The sequence below is a fragment of the Anopheles arabiensis genome, chromosome 2, assembly GCF_016920715.1.
Source record: "Anopheles arabiensis isolate DONGOLA chromosome 2, AaraD3, whole genome shotgun sequence".
NCBI lineage: Eukaryota > Metazoa > Arthropoda > Insecta > Diptera > Culicidae > Anopheles > Anopheles arabiensis.
Genome location: NC_053517.1, coordinates 78154204 through 78173091, shown reverse-complemented (window position 1 = coordinate 78173091; position 18888 = coordinate 78154204). Strand labels below are relative to the sequence as shown.

The following is an 18888-nucleotide window of genomic DNA, read 5'->3' as shown; positions in this document are numbered from 1 at the left end:
GGTGGAGTAGCGGGCGTTATGGCGCTCCCTGGGCTGCTCGACCGATTCACGCCCAGTTCGCCACGGCCCTTCCGCGAGTGCTTTACCCCGATCGGGCGCTCCCCGCTGCTCGGTAGGTGGGGGCAGGGAAAGCCCGGCCGTCTGCCGCTTGTGCACCACACTGTAACCCATCTCTATTTCCTTCTGCTTGCTCTTCAGGATGCTACTCTCCGTCGGACGATGGTATAGGGTCGATCGGCTGCCCGGAAGTCCCGCCGCAACGAGCGGCGGCGTCACACTATCCCTGCCACTGCCGTAGCCGTGCTCGTCCTCCTTCAGCGGCTGCACCATCACCCCCGCCGACCGGGACGGCGAAGAGCGACGATCGTACGTGCCGCCGCCGGTGGTAGCAGGGTAGCGCGTCTTGCTCGGCGACAAGCTGCGCTCCCGCTGGCCGACCAGCGAGTCGCGCGAGCTTTGCCGCGACTGTTTGATCGCCTCCAGCTTCGCCCGAAACTTCTCCTCCTCGTCCAGCTTGCAGTTGATGCCGACGTCGCGGAAGCGCGGTCCGGCGAGGGTCGACGCCTCCGACGCGGTCGACCCTTTGCGCGATTGGCGCTTTGAGTCGCCCGCGTTGCCGCTGCCCTTGTGGAAGAGCGTCCGCTCGAACCGCTTGATGAAGCTTTCCACCTTCTGGACGGGTTTGGAGGATTTGAGCGACTTTTTGCGCCGATAGGTGCGCGAATCGACCACCGTTGGGAGTTTTTCCTGTGAGCTGAGGGAAATGTTTTTCGCGTACAGTGGCTCGAACACGTCCGTCGCGGGTGGTGGCGGGACCGTTTCTGTAAAAAAAACCCAAACGGTGTGTTAGCATTGGAAGTACAACCAGGAGCACCGATTCACTCACTGCCCGGTCGGGTGTACGTGCCGGTGTTGATCGGCTCGTCGTTCGTTTCGTTGATCGTGAATGTGTCGCTGCGGGTGATCGCGTGCCGCACCCGCTCCGGTTCCTCCTCGTCATGGCGCGTGAACGTGTGCGTGCGCAGGATGCTGGCCGGCTGACGGGTCTTCCCATCGCCGCCCGGCTGCTTCTCGAGATAGACAACGATCGGGGCCGGATTTTCCTTCCCGTACCGGTCCGACGAGCGGTTCGTCGTCATTCCGCTGCGGCTCTGCACGCTGTGGTTGCTGCTGCGCCGGCCTCCATTGAGCGGGCGCTGTTCGGGTTCTTCCGCGATGGTGCGGCTCGTTGTCGCCGAGTTTTTGCGACCTGCACCGGTCCCGGTCGGGCCCCGCGAGGAGGACGAACCGCTGGTGCGCATTGTGCCACGATCGTTCGGTGCGGCTGGGGCTGGCGGTGGAGCAGTACTGAGTATCAAATTCGTTCGAAACGATCGCAGAAAGGACATCACTGTGCTGGGAGGCCTTGAAAGATGAATCACAAAATTGGCAAAAATTGAAACACACACACACACGCAAACGCTACAAAATGCTGCACCGAAAGTGTAACACACGCACTAGAAGGAAGGCGAAGACTTGAGATGTAAGGGAGACACTGCCAGGCAATGTTGAATGTTCGTCGCCTGAAGTAGGTGGCGGTTTGAACTGCTGGAAGCATATCCAAAACGCTTTAACCCGCGTGGGCCGTTTGCAAGGACGGTCGGCGCAAATGGAGATCAATGCATTTTGCAATGCAAATTTCACGTGCGTCGGTTTATTATTAAGGGCATTGTTCCCTGTGACGAGGTAACCGGCAACTGAACTAGCTTGGTAACAACTCCTCCACAGAACAGGTATTCGAATCGCACGAACTCAATAAAATGTAAAGAGTGCAAAACTATTAATTAAACTTTGTTTTGTCCATTTTTATTCTAGGACAAGCACGCACAAGGCTCGTGTTTGAAACGATTGCAAAACTCCCAATGTGTGGTACCTCATTGCAAACCTTTACTCTATGGATCTTCGGTACGGTGTCTGCTACAAGCACCCAAACACCCAAAAAGCCAAGCACAACCAGCAGCAGCACACGCCACACACATATGGGATGCTGCAAACCTGTTTGCCTGTGCTGATGATGTTGATCACCGCGCAGACGACGACCTGCGGCGACGACCTGTGCAACCGAGAACCGGCCGGTATCTGCCGGCTAATACCAGCACCTAGTCACCAGCGCTAACTGGTTTGCCACCTCGGCACGATGCTCCCAAATCTCAAGACCTCTCCTTCGCTCACGGGACTAAAGGTACACCTTCCACCAAGACGGGCGATTGCAGGCGAATGATTTTCACGCATGAACTCACTTGGATTGGAAATTGATTTATCACACACGCTGGAAGAGATTTATCACACACTCGCCAGATGCAGCCGTTGGGTCGCGAAGCTGCTCTTGCATTACATGCCTGACGCTGCTCTCTCTCACTGTCTCTGAGTAGGGTGTGAAAACAGAATCGATGTGCCGATGGGCGCACACCACTTCCGGTAATGCAGCCACCACGGAAATGACGGTGATGGTGATGGGCGATGGTGGAGGGATTACAGCTCACGTGTGCCGTTACCGTGAGTGAGCCGGATTTCACACGTTCGAAACAACGAAACGCCAGCGCGACGACTTACACACGCGAACCACACGCCGGTCGAGATGCAAACTAGCGACTGCCGAAGCGGGATTCGAAATCTCGGCCGCTGATCGAACGCGCGACCTTCCGCGCTCCCCCGGGGTACACACGCCCCACGGAGAAGGGGGGGGAGGTCTGCGCCTACGCGTGGCTCTACACCCGTCGAGTGCTTTAGAGCGTGGTGTGTGTCCCTCCCGCACTACGCTCTCCGGTGAGCGATCGGTGTGCGGGCGCCCGCGGGGTCCGGATTAGGTAGGAAAACCTTTTCGGGCGAAATAACTCTCTACACACACACACACTTTGGAGAGTAAGAGAGACACTTCGGGAAAGAGTGTGGTCGCCTGCCCCGATCGATGGTCTCCCCGCCCGAGGCGTGGGCTGTGCAAGTGTGTGGGAACACACTTTGCCGGCGTGTTGGAGCTTTTCTGCGCAATCCCTCCCGTTTGCTGCAACCTACGAAAACGGCACCAATAGCGGCTGGGAGTCGGTCAACTCTTTACAAAAGTCCCCTGTCGGTGTGTGTGTGTGTGTCTTTTAAAAGAACGAGGGGATGAAGCAGGGCCGGCTTACTGTTCCGGTATGATCTCATGCAGTTGTGTCCCGCACGGGCAGCTTTTGCAGATTATCTTTTAATTTTAGGTTCTGTATCCCGGAACCCGAACGGAATCTCGTAATGTGCGATAAATCGGGCTGCTGATCAGGTGAAACTGTCCCCGCTTGACAAACGTACCCGTTTTTCAATACCACATTGCGGTCAAACCGTGACAAATTAGCGGGCGAAGAGTCGACGGACCATTGCTAAATCGCACCAGAGCGATGAACGACCGGCTGATTGATTTCCATCGGTGTTGTGTCTCGACCCGCTGGGACAGGTTTTTACCCGTGCCAATTGGTGCCCCACATGAGTGGGCAAAGCCCCACTGCCGCCCACTGCCCCATTTTGTTACGGCAAGAGGAGGATGCACGGATGTTCATCGGAACGATTGTATGTTTTTACTAAAAACAGTGCATCTTGCACGTAGCGGTGGTTCAGGAGGCTGGTTTTGTCGGACTGGCGAGGACGAGGGTACATAAACAAAACGCATCCCATCATTTGCATTTGAGGTCATCCAGGGTGGACGGTCGTGGGGTGATGGTGAATGCGCTAAAGTGTGGTGAGCATTTGCACATTGCCTGCGGGCAGGAAGTTTTTGCAAATTCTTGTTCCGTGTGTTTCTTCGTGAATCTTCTGGGAGCTCACAGATTGGATTGTGCAGTGCAGGATGATTGAAAGCAGCATTTAATGGACGGGTGGAGTCAGCTATTGCCTCTGTTGCTGCTCAAAAACTGGTTGCTGATGAGCTATAATCTTTTAAACAATAATACAATGTTGGCAAAAGCTCTTTCTCATCAACAAACGTATCAAAAACAGGCATGTTTTCATCTACTTTCCTATCGCCCAATTATGACTGGGTGAGTGTGAACAGCTACCAAACATATTGCTCTGGTACACATCGACACGAAAATGCGGTTTTCACACAAATAAATCTTGCGGTGAAAGGCTTACCATAGCCCGATAGCGATCTTGGTTGATCCGCTGCGACGCCGGAAAGCAGCATTGTGTAGTCAAAGAAGGTATTAAGATGATCGAGCGAGCGAGATTAATTGCCCGTTGCTCGATTACGGTGCGCTCTTAACGATGATTGCAAATAAGGCCCCCCTCCCCGGAAAAAACAGGCAGACATAATAATGAAACCCATTCGCCCATTTCCGAGCTGGCACCAGCCAACCCGGCCGTCCGTAACACTTTCATCGGACAGTTCGCGAATCAACCGTTTGCACCACGCGCACGGTTTGAAGTTTGATTAGGCCCCGGGCGGTGTGTTGGGGATTGCTCGATTGGAGTATCTTCTGACTGGCCTCAATAGAAAAAAAAGAAGAGACACGAAGCAAAGAACGGTGGAACCAGTTTGGTGTGCGGTTTCGTTTGCTTTTCGGTGTGATGTGCGCGGTTCTAAACATCGGTTGGCGGGTTTTAGGAGGCGCATGCTCTGTCGAACAGCAAGTCCGATGAATGTAGCGACCACAGGGTATGTCGCTTGTGGTCGCTACGAGCGGTCGATTCTAGTCGCTTCATGCTACACACGGCGATGAGGTCATCGTTCCTTAAATTACATTACAGGTAGAGCAAAGAAGGAAGAAGCGAACACCCATCAACCCACCTCTCCGTTTGTCCGCCGATCATACGAAGATCTGCGGGGAATGCCCAGGGATCGTCGGCTTCGTACCGGGTCGAGAAACCTGCTCTCCAACGTGTTGGCCCCCGCCTGTTTGGCTTTAATTGGGTATCCAAACTCTCATCTTGTCCCCTATTTCTTTCTTCCCCTGCCCGTGGTATCTTTTCGCTGGCAGTTTTTGCAGTTTCGTCTCCACTAATTACACCAGTTTGCATGTGAATCCCTGAGTATTTGCGTGTTTGTGTACCTGGTGGGGAGGACGGAAGGCTTTCTTTTGGGGGCCTTTCTTGAAAGACGGTGAGCCATCAGATGGAGGCGTTGAATATAAATAGCCAGCTGCTGGAGATGCTGAAGCGAAGGCCCTCGGAGTGGAGTGACGTGAGCTATAAAATTGAACTTTGAATCATGCTTTTAGTAGGTGCGGGAGGCGTACTTTCAAAGCGTACGTACACCCACACTTGGGGCCGTCCATGTCATGGCTATACAGTGATGGTTGGTGTAAAGGTAGCAGTCTGAGATTTTGTATTGCTTATGGCGTTAAATTCGTTTTCTGCAAGGAATATTCCCCGTCGAGTGTAATCTGTAAAGTTATCTACCAGTCTGAAGAGAGATGTTATCGACTTTTAAAATTTTTTTTTTGATGATCAGGTATACAAAAGGCTTACACAAACATGAGTAACACCTTGTCCTTATCATTTAAATTTCAATTTTAGCTGATTTACGGAAAACTAAAATCGCAGTGAGTTCTTGCTAGTTTACAAGGTACAGGGTACTAGAAAAACAACTGGTAAAAAATGCAATTTGAGTTATGATCGATAATCTGGGCTTCGGGTTGATTGATGAAGGATTAAGTAATTAACAGTGATCAGATCAGAATTTTAATTTTAATCATGTGATGTCTCGGGAATGACTCCCGCGATGGACAAAGATAATTGTTAGAATTGGGACAGAGATTTCAAATCGGCAGCGTCGTTCAATGCTGAATAAAAAATAAAAAAAGGATAGGGTGTGAACGAATTTCTGATAATTCCGATCGTTCGTGATCGTTCCAAACTGCTCTTACCCGTTATAATTAGTGTTGGGTTTCATGAATCTTTCGTTGAGATTCAGTCTCATGAATCTTCAGTGGTGACTGATTCGAATCTCGAATCGACTCTTCAAAGATTCATGAATCTCGAAAGATTTATCCAAGAATCTGCAAGGATTCACGAATCTCGAAAGATAAATGAAATTAATCAAAGTTCATATATATCCAAGGATTCATGAGTCTCGAAAGATTTATGAATTTCCAAGGATTCACGAATCTCGAAATATATATGAATCTTCATAGATTCATAAATCTGAAATATTCGTAAATTCATTAAAATTCATATATCTCCAAGGATTCATGAATCTTTAGAGATATATGATTTTTATAACTGCGCGATCCCACAAAACAACATGCCTGTCGTGGGTTCAAGCCTTGCATGGATCGTCTCCCCGTAGCACAACCAACTAACCGGTTTCGTGGTACTTACTAAGAAGTCTCGTTAGCCTATATAGGCTGGCATGACCACATAGATTACTATGCCAAGAAGAAGAATGATGAGAAGCTCAAGTTCTATGAATCTTTGGAGATGTATAAATCCCTTGAGATTCATGAATCCCTAGAGATTCGTGAAACTTTTGAGATATACGAATCTTTTGGAATTCATGAATCTTTTGAGATTCATGAGTATTTCGAAATTCATGAATCTTTGCATCCGAGATTGAGATTTATTGCATCATTAAAAAGATTCATTCAGATTCATGAATATGAATCAGATTTATCCAACACTAGCTACAATCGTTCCTGTCCGTTCAGACTTTTTCGATTCGTTTCTATCCATCCTAATTTTTCCGATCTGTTCCTTTCTGTTTTCATCCGTTCTGAACACTCCGATGTGTTACGACCGTTTCGATACATACAGTAACGTAGACAATTGCGATTGTTTCTAATGTAGCCTACGAATAGGATACAGTTCATAAGGGACTTAGTTCAGAATGTTCTTTTTGGAAAAATGGAACGTAACTAACAGGGTCGTTGCCGAACAATTTGATCTCAGGAATTGAATTTGAATTAATATAAGATCAGTTTAAGACACAGACAGCTCAGAACATTAGGATAGATATTAAAATAATCACTTGTACTGAAACCAAAACCAAAAACAAAGATAAAGTAATATGGAACCAATGGAGGTTGTTTTGTAAAATTAAAATTAGGAAATTAGTGTGCATAATTGTGAATTTATAATTAAAGGAAACTATATGGCTGCTTACATCCTCAATCATTATGTAGCATGTTTTCCATACAACATGACAGAATGACCATAATGACAGAACCATCTGGAAACTATCTCATTTCACAGATCAAATAGTTAAATCTTTTACACATCCGGTTAGAACAGCATAGTAATAAAAACCCATTTGAAACATAACTCAAAAATGTAGCAAATGCAAATATAGAACAAAACTGTAACTTATCGTATGCGAACAAGATCGCTGGCCTAAATAAACATACATTGTTTGGAATCGGCCCGATGCTTAAGTTCAACGATAAAGTAAGCAACATGGTAATAAAAATTATCTTAGATTATGGTACGTACGGCGTGTGGAAAGAAATTAGGAGAAAAATGCATGCAGGACGAAAACGTGCATATGCATCCAGATAATGAATCCTTTCAGTTACCAACCCAAAGATCATAAAATCTCAAGTGTGTTTAGGATCAATCTAGTAATGCCTGAGATTGAAGCATAAGCATAAACATTTATGCATAAGCAGCATTTGGAAACATAAGGAACATAAAAAGACTATTGCATAGATTTCCGAAAAAGGCACAATATTTTCGGCACGCATCGGCACCATCTCGATTTATAAATGGAATTGTCCGATTAGTTTTATTAATCATAGACGTTGGGTACAATAAAAATGTTAATTTTTCTCATTTCCACAAAGGTTTTGTATCGGACTAAAATTCAGCCTCTTATGTAAAGGTCTTTTTTTATTTGTACTATAAATATTTGTTTGTGATTTTGCAGCAATTTTAAAGATCGTGTGAACATCGCTACATTAAGCATGTAACGCACTGTAACATCACACTTGCTGGCACCACAAATGCGTCATACGTTTTGACTGTTTTCTTTTGAGCACAAAACCGAAGAACCTACAGCGACTACCACTCATACCCCATACCCCCCCGGACCGTGTGTCTCCTTCCGCCCGACCCAGGAGCAAAGGAAACGAACCGCTTATAAAGTGGCTCAAGGATCGGAAGCTGGAAATGTTCGGTGGGGTGGCGCCGGGTGTAAACGACCTTCGCGTGTCTGACGTGCCACAGGGTCGCTACCTGTCAGACATCGATGCCCTCAGGGCGTTCTGTTTTCTTCCTCCCTTTTCTGCGCAATGGCCTTATTTTGTGCCTGCCTGCTTGCTCTTTACACTGCTTATCACCTCGTTGGAGGTTTTTTTTGTTTTGGTTTTGTTTTGTTTGCTGCATTTCCCACTCAGTGCTCATCCGGAATGTAGTGCAGACACCCGTTGCCCTACAGACAGACCCGACCGATGCATACATTCGGTTGCCATTATGAAGCGCCCTTTTGCTTCTTATTACTTATCGTTGCACTTCGTACTTGTTGTACATGTGGAAGGTGCGCAACGGTGTGATGATGATGATGATGGTGCGTTCCCAATGCACCGTGCCAATGCAAAACGAGCACGTACGGATGAGAACCAGATGGCATCGTCGTTCGTGCACTTTCGGGACGAAGTAATCTGGCACAATTCTCCAGTCCAACTGGCTGGTGTACGCAAGCAGGACGGGACGTACTGTGCGATCTCTTGAAGGACACAAGACGAAATGTGGCATAGTTTCACCATGTGATTAAGTTGTAAAACATGTGACATTAACAGCACAAGGAAAGTGTTCGCAGACAGTTATGATGCCTACATTTCATACCCACATGTCCTGCACATTGCTAGTCTAATGGGTGTGTTGGAGTGTTTTAAGAACATATTTTGTGCTCTAGCAGAGATCATCCGCATGTGGAGCATCTGCACACTGCTCTACATATTGCACGAGACAAACTGTTACAAACTGGTGTGAATTCGTGTCAATAAACAACATTATTGCCCGTGGTTGGGAAATAATGCATTCTGCTGTTTATAGGCCTGTTTGTGTTTGTGCAAAAACCCTGCTGCTTCTACCAGACAGTCGCTAGCGCTTGCAACACTTCCATCTGGCACTTGTTTCACGTTGTTTTGGTGCATGTTCACCTGCATCATTTATCGGATACTGCACCCGGCACTAATACGCTTGGTTCGCGTTCGAGTGTCACGTGTAGTCTGGCTAGTTGGCCGATCGATATCTTCCGGATGCAGCCCGAATAGCGTCATTGAACGCGTCACCATTTAGCCATCCGGATGAGCATGTGTTGCTTTTGCACAGTCAATTTATTGAGCAATATCTTACAGTGTGTCGATCGTTACTATTTATTTTGACTGGATAAAACAGCCTAGGTGGCCTTTGAAATCTTGAAAGCATGCTGCTTGTGTGCATCTTCTGCATCGTGTAGGCAAGCCGGCCAGAAACATACACAATTTCCCGGGCATGCCGGAAATGTAACTCACTCAGCCTCTTCAATCACGCTTCAAGGTTTCTCAGGGCGTTTTTCGGTAAATTGAGCTTATCCTCAATCCCTTCCTGGGAATTCCTGGGCAGCAGCATCTCGCTTTAATTTGATCCCGAGTGGTGGTGGTGGCAACGTTGGCATTCGGTGGTCTGGTGCCACGGAAACGATGCATTAATTCGAAAATTATCGTCAATTTTACCCTTCGAGGCCACCGGACGGAGGAGAAAGCAACGAGCCCGGCGCCGCCTTCATTCAGTTCCCTTTTTCGAGTGCTTCATTTGTTTTCCCTCCGGTTTTGATTGTGTTTTTGTGTTTTCGGGGCTTTTCTTTTTACTTGGCTTTTCGCCGTTGGTGCTGGTGCACTCGTGAAAATCGATCGTGAAGTAAGAAAAAGGGTGTGTGTGTGTGTCGGTAGGGTGGAATGGAGTGTGAATGAATGACTGGTCAGATTTGTGCCAGACGCGCCAGAGTTCGATCGATCGGCGCTGCGAGAGTTCGCATACAATTGATCCTAACTTACCAGACCGCTCACTTTCCATATGGCAGTGAGGGAGAGCTCGAGGGGATGTAAACCCATAGGGAAAGAGCATTAAATGTTAAAGAAACGATCGCAGAAACAATGTTGCTACTGCCGGCAGCTAGATACACCATCCGCTTATCGCTTTCGTGCAGTTTTGTTGCTGACGATTGTTTTGCTCTCGAGCGGCTCGGGGATTGAGTTTTTGCATTTTTGCATGTGCAACGGTGCACAGTGCCGTGGCGTTTGCACCGGTTTCGCCTTCGCTGGCGGGTTGTGCACGTTTTCCAAGAATTAACACAAAACATAACTACGGGCTCTTTTTATATTTTATTTCTGCATCCCGATCCGACAGCTTGCTGCTGCCAGCCAGCCACCGTTTTCTGTCAGTATGGAATGCCGTTCCGTTAGGTTATCGTTATAGTTCTGGTGAAATTGCATATTGATTGTGAAATAATAGTTGAATTGTACCACATTAATTGCTTCGTCACTTGTTTGAGATTATATTCAGATGTTTGGGATTGAAAATGTTTTAGTGCATTGATTTTCTCTTGAAGGAAGGAACGAAGGTATTGGTTCATGTTTAAATTGCATCGAGTTTTTTTTTTTGTACAACAAACTTAATGACAATTTTTTTAACATAAATGATGATGTGAGAAAATGATCCAACTCTATCTAAGAGTTTTATTTCCTTTTTTATCTTTTATACACAAAGTTTACACACAAGTTCTTCAAAAACTAAACTATGATAATATATTTTGTTAAATAGTTATGATAAATAAACCGTTATGATTCAAATAACGGGCAGTTTCAAATTCCTGACATTCGGCATGTTTTTTATTGTATATCTTGATCGTACGGATAAAATAATGTTTATCAACGACACTAAACGGCTTCTAAATGAAAGTGTTTCCTCAGAATTATCAACTTATGTCACAAAAGATTAACAAAACTATGTAATTTTTTTAAGTAGTTAACTATATTAGGACTGACTATACTGCTATGGGGGGAAATCAATTAGTCACTGAAAGTAAGCCATTGAAGTTATGCATCGCTAGAACTAGAACGGCGATACAATTGTTGAGCCAAAGAAGAAGAAGAAGACTAATAATAAAAAATGAGCAATTTATCTTAAAAATATGAAACTATCTCAGAGGAAAAGCTCAATAAATGAGACTAACAATCCAGTCTCTAAAATCGTTCTGTTTTGTAGATTTCACTGTAGATGTACACAGTATAATGATGAGTTGTAATACGCCATCTATGTAGAACTGTGCGATTCATTCAATTCATCCTAAAGAACGAGGGACCTATGTTATTCTAATCAAATTTCATCGATTCTTTATAAATCGTATTGTACTGAGTTGGACATCAAAATAACGTCCTACTCGCCGAAATAAAGATCGTCTTAGTACGCCAGGTCGTTCATTTTCCCCATACAAATATGAACGTGAACACGTATGAAATTCCAGGAATCATGAAAAGAAATTTTTTATAAACATGAAAACATCAGTGACTGCAAATGATTTTCAAGATGTAATACACTAATCATGAAATTTACTTGCAAAATGAAACAATCTACCATATGTTCTTCAACTGAAATGAACGAATGAATCGCGCATCACGACATTCATGTAAATGATAAATGCATTGAGGGCCGTACGGGAAAACCGAACCAATTGCTCAACACTTCATGGGCTATATTCTTAAAAATAAGCAAACAACATTCAAAATCCCGTTGTATAAAACAGCACTACTCTTAAAATTATCCAGAATCAAGTGTCCAGATCTTGAAACAAGTTAAAAACTAAAAATGTGTAGTACGTGAGTGTTAATTTTAGTTGTAAAAGGCTTAAAAGCTTTAATTTGGCAGAAAATTGAAACAAAAATTGCAATTAGCCTATGAATCAAAATATTGTTACAAATTGATGAGTTTTTGCAATGTATAGCAAAAGATTCCGTTAATTTCACTCGTTCTTGTCGAGAAAAATCTTAACTTTTACGATAACCCAACATCATCTCTTTGTGGTTAATCTTTTAAAGCCGTTCCCCTTTCTCGAGTGAGTCATGCAATATCAGCAAAAGTGCATTGTTAGGAACGTGTTTTTACACCGCCAGAGGACAGATTTAGCTGCATGAGTAGTCGTAAGATGTATCGTCCGTTTCTACACATGCAGATTTGTACTATTTTTTAAAACTGAAATACTATAGGTCCATGCGCAGAAATGTCTGCATTAAAAAATAGCCAAGCAAATTCTTTCTAATAGTTATCATTAATTTTTTAAAATTTTTAGCCGCTTGAGCAAATAACCCTTTTACACATTGTTGTAAAATGCCAAACAAAAGAGCAACTCTTTTGCGAACCTCTACCGAACGTACACAAACCATGGCAAATCTTTTGAAACAAAGCATGAAGCGAAAAAAAAAACGCAGGCTCAAAATACCTTCCCGTTCCCACACCGGAATGAAACCTGCCACCGAACGTAAATTTTCTCGCATTGAACTATTTACGATCTTCCTTTTATGGCGCTGAAACGCGATGTTTATTCATTCGAAACTCACGCGCACGTATGTGTGTGTGTGTGTGATTCACAATGCTTCCATGCGGTTAAATTGCAATAACCTGTGGTCGATGACTGTGTCCCGCGCTGTACAAAGAGGGCAGCATCATCAGCAGCAGCGAACAAACAAACAAAAAAAAAGAGTGTATCATAATTAATTAGCCCATTCGCCCTATTGAATTGTTGTTACATATATGGTTAATATTGCTCCATTATAAACGGGACCCGGTGGGATTGTCCCGGGACGGCGACACGGCATCGACGACCCCGTGTGTATCACGCGCACGCACTATCAGTTGCAACGAGATTGTATGTTTCAACCGCTGGCTCCATCTTTCTTCCGCTCCACCGGCGGGGCAGCTCAATGTCACACGTCAGACCGCGGGCAAGTCGCCGACGCGGAGGGCTCTTCCGATGCTGTGGCACCAGAACTCTGCAGCCATGTGTCAGCATCCGTTCATCGTCTGCACAACCTTCGGTGCCGGTTATGGTGCCATTTGTTAAGTGCATGGAAACAAGTGTGTGTGTGCACCCTCGGTAGCAGTGGACGAGATGGTTGTCCTCGGTGACTTTTGTCGTACACTTCGCCAAAGTCTTCGATGACAATATACGTTTCGCTTTCCGTACGTGGCTTCAACACTTGCACAAGAAGCAACAGGAAATGGATGGTGGGGACTTTGTGTGCACCTTGTGGCCTTTGATCTGCTTCACCAGATAGGAGGAACTCTGGGTCAAGGTTTGCACCGTGTTCGGTTCATTATCTGGTGCAATTATTTAAAGCATATGTAACGGTCGAACATGAATAGCATCAATACCCGGTAGGAGAGAGGGGAAAGAGGGATGAATCATTGTCAAATTTTGTGGTAATTTTACACGATCGTGAAAATGATGTCACCGAGTAGTTAAACCGCAATAAAAATGCATTAATTGGTGTGGCTGCGTTTCCGGACAATGAATTTATATAGCGCCACGCTCATTGTCCCATTTAGCAGAGAACGGATGATCTAATCCCAAATGTAACGCTTTGGTTACGTTATGATCGACGCTTGAAGTTGCATCCATTGAAATATTGCGGGAACGTTGAATTTAATAAAATTTTATTAATGTTTGATAATTTTTTCTTGTTTCAATTTATGGGTAATTATTACTCGTACGAATAAAAAGGGAATTTGAGATTTTTGATGTTTTTTTCAAGCCTTTTGAAAGCTGTCACTTTTTCAAATGCCTTTTTAAACAGTTGCGTTTAGACTCAACTCGAATTCCCCTCAGCAAAGTCAACCAATTATACCGATTCCCATTGCACCTATCAATTGTAATAACTCCATCACTAGTTATTCGTTCATAGTTACGTACCGGTCCGGCATAGTGAAAGTGAAGGTGAAATTAAGAGATCTAATCAATGTCTCAATTTTCTTATCGCCATTTACAGTGTTATTTATCAAACTAAAGAATATTGGATAAGTAAGTAAGAATATTGCATTTATCACATTTCCAACAATCATGCATGTTGTGTATATTATAACTATTTGAAAAAGATGTTAACATTTCATATGATAGTTAGGGAATCGAGTATCATGTTAGTTGGTATCGAAATGTATATCTTCTGCTTCTTCGTTAGTTGTCGTAATAATCATATAACTCTTCATTAGCCACTGATTTTTTTTTACTAAAACAATACAAATCCGTATATTTGCTTACAAACTATTCCCTAACTTATCATGACCTTCAACGTGTTTTTATCGCTTATTTGTTTTATTTCATTATTTTCTATCAATTCTATGTAGTTTCTGAATAGAGTCATGATTATTTTTGCCATTTTGCTTATTTATCTTTTAGTTTTGGTTTAGATAATTCGTTGAATGCAACAGGTTTTATGTGGCACGATTCAATAATTTCTTTTAACATTTCCCAGTAATCTCCAATTTCTCTACAGTTTTTAAATTTGTGTTCTAGTGTTTCAGTATTTCCGCAAAAAGAGCAATTTGGACTGATTATCGATTTGTAATTATGTTTGAATTTTTGATCCTGGGTATAAATTTTTTCATTTATTAGTAAATACTATAAGGTTCTTTGTTTTGAGCTGAGTTCATTTGAAATAATATTTCGCCATATTTTGTTCCATTTTAATGCTGGGTATGTATTTTGTGTAATTGAAGGAGAAGGAACAAAGTTTATCATTGTTTTATGTATTTCACATACTGTGCTTCTCTATCATGCGTTCTGTTCGATATGCACATTCTATAGTTAAAGTTTTCAGACATGGATAGTTTTTGGGGACTAATTGTACATCAGGGGGATTCTCTGTTTGATGGTCGTGTATTAGAACAGATGCAAATAATTTATTCTGATCTCTATCTTTGTATTGATTCTCATGCCAAAATCACCTTTTTATTTTGTTCTGGATTATTTCAATTCTCAACATTCTTTAAAATTGTTCGAAAGATTCAAAATGATGGTCGTTGCCAGCAGACATGGATAGTTATTCCTCTAAATTAGTGGTCTCTAACCTGTGGTCCGCGGACAGACGTGGTCCGCGAAAGAATGTATGTTTAAAAACGAAAAGCCAATTATTATACATAATTTTGCATTTTTGTCCCCAACATCAAGTTTAAATTTTCAAAAAGCATGTCTAGAATAAGCTTAAAGCATATTTTTGATCAAAAACTTTGAACTAAGTTTAAAAAATGTATGTGGGTCGTGGCAAATGCCAAAGCGGTCCGCGATCCTAAAAGGTTGGAGCGCTTTAATTCATTTTTTTTCATTTTAGACTAAATTGATACGACTTTACATTATTTTTTAACCATAATCATAATCTGTGCAATAACAAACAAGTAATGCATCACGCTAATTTACTTTATTTAACCTAGAATATTTTCATATGTATTTGAAGAATTTTCTTCGCAATATTTGGTCGGCTTTCTGATCTATGAGCTGATGTATGAATCAAAAGCTTGAGAATTGAAATGTGCTGATCGATATTGAAATGCGCTTAGGAATATGACACTTACTGGAATATCTGCCACTGCATTATGATTATGTTATAAGCTTAACATTATATTATAATTTTTTCCTCCTAAAACAATATATCTTTCTCGAAGACCAAATGTACTCGCTACAAGATATTTTACGCTATAAGATTTTTTATACCACCTCTCGCTCTCGCTTATTGGCAATCGGCACAAGTCTACTTATGTTTGTAATTTGATGTTTGCAGTTTGAAGCACACGATACCACACGAAAAACATACAGCCAAATAAACCAAAACAGCGCGAGGCCTGATAAAGGCAGAAAGTTATCTCACCAACCGAACCGTAATAATGATTGACAGTGAAAGATAGACGATAAGAAACGAAAATATAGCACAACGTGTCAGGCAGCCTCGAAAATTTCATTGGCAGGTAATTATTTCTTCAATTAGAAGTTCATTTGCTGTTGTACTTCCACCCTCGTGTTTGTTTTTTGTGTGTGTTTTTTTTTCACTGTCCTGTGTAGATCCACATTTTTTACTGTCTTCGTCACATCAATTCCCAAACCCGAAGCCCTGGGCTCCAGTAGGGTAGATAACATCAGCGACGCCGAAGTGCCTCCCGATCGTGCGTCGATCAAATGGGATTGATTGGGTCGCCGCCAAATGTGTCGCGGAGCGAGGTTGGTCCAGCTGATAAATGATTGCAGAAAGCAATGCCAATGCCGGTGACAACATTGTGTGAAATGTGTGGCCGAATGCCATCATCGCGTTTTTTTTCTATTTTATTTGCCGTTTGTGCCGCCCCACCCGTTAGCAGTTCCGGAAGCAGCGGTTATGTTTTGGTGGACTTCCCTGACGGAGAGGGAGGGTGGTGCGCCATGCTTGCGCCTTCGTCGTGTCGCGGTAGAAGAATGTCACCCGGTGAGTTAAGCATATTGTTGTGAAGAAGAAAAAAAACACGTAGAAGAAGAAACCACCGTCTGCCACCACATCAACTTCCCCAGTCAATGGAGACAGCGAATGACGTCATTTGTGCATACAAAGTTCTAGCCTCCCCTGGCTCTCTGTTCGATTGAGCCGTTTTATTATGCACGGGAGGGAAAGGGAGACACTCGGGGGAATGGTTTTTAATATTTAACACACTGTTCGGTGGTGCATGAAATAAATCAGTCCGGTCTGCCCAAAAACAGAATCCGCAGGGCACGCGCGGGGGTGCACTTAAAGCGCATAACAACACGGCCAAAAGTAGCGACGATCGTCGGCTGCATTCCAATTATTAAGCGGCAGCATTGTTCGGCCTTCCCCACCACGATCCGCGGCACGATAAGGGACTGCGGCCGCGTGGGCCCACGCCGGCAAACGATCCGGAACCGTGTGCGCATATCTAATAAAACCGGGTCGCGCTTGAGATTTAACTAGCCCAAATAGAAAAATAAAACCGGTGCGACGGTGCATACAGTGATCGTGCTAATTGTCACCCCTCCCACAGGACGGTGTAAGCATCTTCTTCTTCTGCTTTTTGCCTGGCGTGTGTGGGTGGGCTTTGTTGTTGTTTACAAACGCCCCGCGGCCCTGTTCATTATCGGGGTGAGGAGGAGGGTGGCATCGTAAAGTGTGGCGCGCGCCATGTTGACAGAGTTCCGTACAGCAGCAGCAGCAGCACCGATTAATTGGCGAACGCTCACTTCATCAACTAGGGCGATAATGACCCTCCCCCGATCTCGAACACCTCCCCTCTCCCATTACATCTCTTGCAAATGTGTTTTATGAGATCATTCGGACAGCAAACAAAGTGATGACACCCAACGTCACGCATCAATCACAATTGAGTGAGATGATGTGTTCATTAGCCTGCGTGCGGCTGACGGTTATGCTGATAGGAGACCTGCAGAGGAGGGCCTTTGTTTTTTTTTGACTTGAGCAAAACTGTACTGTAACAACAATAGCACAACACACCCCAAATGGGCGATGCGATCGCTAATACGCTCGAAAATCCCTGCCCAAACACTTACCTTGTCGGAGAACTGATCGCGCGGCGTGCGCGAGATCGTCAGCGCACCGAGCGACTTGGCCAGATCATCGCCGCTGTGCGATAGGGTCAGCATGATGTTGTTGCCCCGGGGTTGTCCGCGTATGCCCGAATCCCGTTGGAACTTTCGGTGCTGTAGACACACACACACAAGCTCACGAATGTAAAAAAGACCACTCGGACCACACGGGACAGGTGAATCTTGGGAAAAGGTGTACGGGTTGCTGGAACTATTGGGCGGAACCGACGCGATAAATGCTCGAGAATGTTGCTCACCCTTAGCCGTATAGACACAACAGACACACTTAGACACGCGTTATACGGACACTTGGAACCTTCGGTCGATATCTTTTTCGGGGTAGGATGGGCAGCTTTCTGTGTTAGGGACTGTGTTGGGAACTGAGATTACACGCAAACCCGCGTTCTGACCGGAACACCACTTGAGGGGCTCACTTATACACACACACACATGCACACATAGACACACGCACAGACACTCAAAGAGTCGGACTCTGTGCTTGATTTGAATTCCGATCGAACGGAATCAGCACTGAAACAATGTGACACTGTTTCCGGTTGGCGCAAAGGAAGGCGCGCGCCCAAGAGGAAGGGTTTTCGGATGTTGAAGAGGGCGGCCGAGCACGTGGAAAAGAATGGGAACAACTTCACGAGCACTGGACACACACAAAAACAAAAAAAACACACTCACAACACAACGGACACACCGCGACGCCACACACATCCGCTTCGCTGGAACGGTCTAGGAGAAATGTCGCTTTGCGCATACACGCGCAAATGGTTCACCGCGTGAGCGTGCGAGCGTGGCTGGAGCGCACAGGGCGGGGAGGTTTTTTTTTCGGGGTGGAGCGGTGGTGGTGTTGGTGGTGGTACATACAGTTTGCAGCACTTAACGCACAACACGCGGGGCGGCACACAGATCGGTGGTGTTCTGCGCATATGCGCACGGACGCTTCGCGTATTCGCGCACGACGGATGCGAAGGTTTGGACCGTACCAGGGCGATCCCGGAATGTTGGCAATCACGGCGGTGACGCTGGTAGGCTGCACTGCAAAAGTCTCCCGGGGACGCGTACGCTCCGGAATCTGGGCTCCGGAAAAGTGACAGATGGTCAAACGCGAACACGGCGGTGTACACGGTGGGGTTTTGTTCGGCGGTTTCGAAGGCTTTTACCCCCGGCTGGAATCTAGTTAGACGCGCAAGACGGCATGCTTTCTCGCTCCCTCTCTCTCTCTTTTTCTGTCGGGTGGCTCGGGTACAAAGACCACAACAGAGAGAAAGACAGACGAGAGCCCGCGCGCAGTGCGTGGGAACCGGTTTGGGGCAGCACCGGAATTA

The 18888-nt window shown here is 44.9% G+C and overlaps 1 protein-coding gene and 1 long non-coding RNA gene across 2 annotated transcripts in view; one reads left to right on the top strand and one right to left on the bottom strand.

Moving 5' to 3' along the window:
* The window catches only part of LOC120906307 (four and a half LIM domains protein 2), a 117323-nt gene extending 99032 nt beyond the window's left edge, over positions 1–18291 (bottom strand). The window contains exon 1 of the mRNA XM_040317903.1: positions 17516–18291. Within this exon, the coding sequence (XP_040173837.1) occupies positions 17516–17608 (93 nt within the window). The 5' untranslated portion in view covers positions 17609–18291. The remainder of the gene's footprint in view (positions 1–17515) is intronic.
* Positions 11742–16285, top strand: LOC120906357. Its single transcript, XR_005740077.1, has 3 exons — positions 11742–11798; positions 15750–15933; positions 16028–16285. It is a non-coding gene; the product is annotated as an uncharacterized LOC120906357 (long non-coding RNA).
* Positions 18292–18888: the final 597 nt, after the last annotated feature.